The sequence below is a fragment of the Terrapene carolina genome, unplaced genomic scaffold (assembly GCF_002925995.2).
Source record: "Terrapene carolina triunguis isolate 2854851 unplaced genomic scaffold, T_m_triunguis-2.0 Scaffold29193, whole genome shotgun sequence".
In the NCBI taxonomy this organism is placed as follows: Eukaryota; Metazoa; Chordata; order Testudines; family Emydidae; genus Terrapene; species Terrapene triunguis.
In genome coordinates, this window is record NW_020693544.1 from 1 (window position 1) to 4,244 (window position 4,244).

General features: G+C 47.4%; 1 gene segment (V, D, J or C); it reads left to right on the forward strand.

Annotated features, from left to right (window-relative positions):
- Nucleotides 1-1,721: 1,721 nt before the first annotated feature.
- LOC115271479 lies at nucleotides 1,722-2,477 on the forward strand (the record flags this gene model as incomplete). The annotated part of the segment is given in 2 exon segments: nucleotides 1,722-1,775; nucleotides 2,170-2,477. Coding segments are annotated over 2 exon segments (357 nt in total), but the record flags the coding sequence as incomplete, so codon positions are not given.
- Nucleotides 2,478-4,244: the final 1,767 nt, after the last annotated feature.

Here is a 4,244-nt window from a genome sequence, read left to right on the forward strand (position 1 = left end):
TGCCCTCATGAAAGAAACCAGACTGGAGTCTACTGACATACCCTGCCAGCCTGGTTGCCAGCAGTATCAATGTATACTGGAAGACATCAAGCGGAAGCAGCAGCTTTGCAAAGATACAAACCACTGTGTAAACCCCCTCACTTGGCATAGTTTGTCAGGTAAAGGAGGTATAAATGTTGCCTGCCTGGATCATGGATTGTGGGGAAACATTTGTGGGAGCCTTTATACGTGTTGCCAGCACATCACTTTATAGTAATGCGCATTAAGCTGCAACCAGAGTGAAATATCGCAGCAAACAATTCCCTAGTGAAATACTGCTGGCAAACCGTCCTCTACCTGCTGGACGGCATGATGTCACACAGGTTCCCTCTCACTGTGGCTGGATTGTCCCTTCCAAGGGTTCTCTGTGGGGCTGGAAGGGGGCGCTGTGTACATCCTCTGGCCCTTACTACTCCCTCCACCTGCCCAGTCTCCACCACCTCCTCCCATGCAGATTCCAGGTGCAGGCAGTTCCCTTCACAGAGTGCAGAGGAAATGGAGGAAGGTACCATGGATGTAGCTGGAACAACCCTGTGCACAATCATGGGGAGATCTATGCATGGAGAAGAACCTGAGTGCACGGATCTCAGGGGTACGATCAAGGTTGTTAACGCTAAACCACCCAGTCAAAGATGAATGTTTCTAGACTCCAGATATGGAGTACATTATTCACACGAGCTTTGCATATTCACACACAAACACTCACTCACTCACTGGGCTACTGACGTCTTTTAAATGCATCAGCTGGGACTATGTGGGTAACTGATCACTGTGCCCACTCCAGAGCTGCCAAGACGATCTCTCCGACTCAGTTTCTCTGGGCACTTGTTTTTTGTTGCAGTCCAAGTAAGAAATAAAAGATAACTCAGGCTTTCAGGCAACGTAGCATCAGGAAGAAAAACATTTAAAAGATGGACAATGTAATATCACAGTATTTTATGAATTACATCACAATACTTTCTTAATCAAAAAGTGACTGTAAACACAGTCCTAAGCTTTAAATAATTGTAACAACATGTCGGGTCTGTAGGGCATTTCTTTCTAAATCTAGACTCCTACAGAGTCCCACAGAGACACTGTGATGTCGCAGACCCCAGAATCCTTGACAGAGTCTCCAAGTGACAACAATCACTATTAGCTGCAAAGCCAGTTCCAGTGCTAGCACTAACATGGCTTGATACCAACAGACAGCAGGACAAGCTCCTAAACTCCTTATCTACAATTTTAGCTCCAGAATTCTTTCACAGCGCAGGGGCAGGGCAGCACCACAGCACCCCCTACAGAGGATGCAGCTCTGGCTGTATTAAATAGGACATGTTTTTCAATCTCCATACACATGTACCACATACAATACTCTGCGCAGCACGATCAAACTCGTGGAGCTGAACATCCCCCAGTGACATTAGGTGGCAGCACAGACACGTATCAAGCTCACCCTGAACACACTGCAGACACTGGAATTCTGAGTATGGGCAGTACTTCGTCATAAGTGACGTCAAGAAAAACAACAGAACATCTGAAATGATGCAAACAAATCAGTTCTCCATTTTTAGGGCCTGAGGAGAGACGCTTTGCATATTCACGTCTGCCTGAGATTTCCCTGCTGCTCTGAGCAGTTATATATGGAGTCCCTTTTTACAGTCTTTAGGGTTTATTGATCAGCACAGGGCAGTCCAGACGTAGCAAGATGATCTCACAGGCTCAGCTCATCTGGCTGCTAGTCCTCTGGATCCAGGGTAAGATTCCATTTGAGATAACACTGGTCTGGTGGGATAATGGGAGATTGAGCCCTGGAAACCTCTCTCACACATACATGAATACACACAATTACGGTGACCAGATGTCCTGACTTTATACGGACAGGCCCCATATTTGGGGATTTTTCTTATATAGGTGCCCATTACTCCCCACACTCTGTCCCCATTTTTCATACTTGCTATCTGGTCACCCTACACACAATATATTGCTCAAGCTCAAATTTACTGCATTCTCTGTTTTTTAAATGCATTCCTTTTTCATAATCTTTTAGTTAATTGAGAGAAAAGGATAAACCATGATACAAAACTAAAGTGAAAACATGAATTTTCTGACTCATGCATTATGTTAATTTAAATTTTCCTTTCAATTCAGACTCCAGTGGGCAGATGGTGATGACTCAGACTCCAGAATCCCTGGCAGTGTCTCCAGGCGACAGAGTCACTATCAACTGCAAAGCCAGTTCCAACACTAACAACTACGTAGCCTGGTACCAACAGAAAGCAGGACAAGCGCCTAAGCTTCTTATCTATGCTGCTCTCTCCCGTTACACTGGGGTCCCAGCCCGGTTCAGTGGCAGTGACTCTGGCTATGGCACTGATTACACTCTCACTATTAGCAGTGTAGAAGCTGAAGACGCTGGAGATTATTACTGTCAGCAGGGTTATAGCTCCCCTCTCACAGTGATACAGACCCATACAAAAACCTCCCTGCCCTGTGTGGTTTCAGTTTCTCTCCTGTAACAGATGCTTCCTCAAGAGAATAACAGTTTGAACATAACCTCTGTGTTATGCAGTGTCCTGCTGCAATGGGGTGCAGAGTCTATGCACTACAGATAGGGCCTGAACCAATGGAGTCAGTGAGAGACCTTCCACTATACTGGATCACGCCTGTTGTAAGGAGGGTTGAAACCTGCTTCATTCAGCTGGATACCACTGCAAAAACTGCTGAGATTAAAGAGGGAGGCTGCCCCTGCAATATCCTGGCTGCTAATAGCCCAGATACACTCCCCGTCATTTTTACCTCATGAATACTTTGAGCATCATTGGTCACCTAGTGATGAATGAGGGATGCCAACCAACGGGACAGGCCACGATCATGTGGTTCCCCGGGAATAGGGAATACAAAAAGCAGAAGGGCAGCAGAGCCTTGAAAGGCTGGAGTCGCTAACCAGACAAAAAATTCTCACCAATGAAATGTCAATATCTGCTAACAGATCCCACACCCCAGTGTCTGCGGTGCCACAATTACCTCCTATTCTCAGAAACGAGGAATGCCGGCCATAACTACAGAATGGGGACCGTATCCTGCAGAGCAGTGACTCTGAAAGGGATTTAGGAGTCAGAGTGGAGAAGTAACTCAACAGGAGCTCTCAGTGCGATGCTGTGGCAAAAAGGGCTACTGTGATCCTTGGATGTGTACTCAGGAGATTAGTGTGTACGAGTAGGGGGGGATTTTTCCTCTGTATGCAGCACCGGCAAGACCGACACTGGAATACTGTGTCCAGTTCTGGTATCCATATTTTTAAATTGATGTGGAAACATTGGAGCGAGTGCAGAAAAGAGCCACAAAAATTGTGAGAGAGCTGGGGGAAAATGCCTTACAGTGAGAATCTTACAGAGCTCCAGCTGCTTAGCTTATCAAAAAGACGACTGAGAGGTGGCATGGTTACATTGTACATGGAACGGCCAGGGGAGAAAATGCCATGTACTAAAACACTCATTTAACCTACTGAGAAAGGCAAACGAGAACCACTGGCTGAATCCTGAGCCCAGACTAGTTCCGATTAGAGATCAGGCACAAAATGTGAACAGTGGGAATAGTCCACTGTTGGAACAATCTGCCGAGGGCAGTGATGGATTCTCCATCTCTTCCTGTCTCCACATCGAAACTGGATGCATTCCTGGAAGACATGCTCTAGCCAAACACAAGTTATTGGGCTCAATACGGGGACAACTGGGTGAAATTTAGTGGTATGTGCTACCCAAGAGGTCAGACGAGATAATCTCGTGTTCCTTTCTGGCCTTAAACTGTATGACTGTATGGATCCAAAAAGAAATATGGTTTGTCCCAGGTACCTCATTGAGGAAACTGCTCAGAAATGCTGATTTTTAAGTGTTCTCCTCTGTCTCTGTTCTCTCTAACTTGTGTCTACCTCAGTATTTGGGGCTACAGGAAGCCTTGTCCTTCTCTGCAGGGACTTTGATCTGCGGGAAGCCTTTCCATGGGCAGGGCCGGTGCAAGGAAGATTCACGCACTAGGCGAAACTTCCACCTTGGGCTCCCCCCCGCAGCAGCTCCCACCCCCAGCCCAGGGAGCCGTGCGGCAGCTCTGACCCAGGGGTTCCCCTGGGCTGCCGGCGGCGCGCTGACCCAGGGGAAGCCCTGGGCTGCCGGCGGCAGCTCAGACTCCCTCTCCCTCCCAGCGCAGCGGCCGCTGTTAAAAAAAAA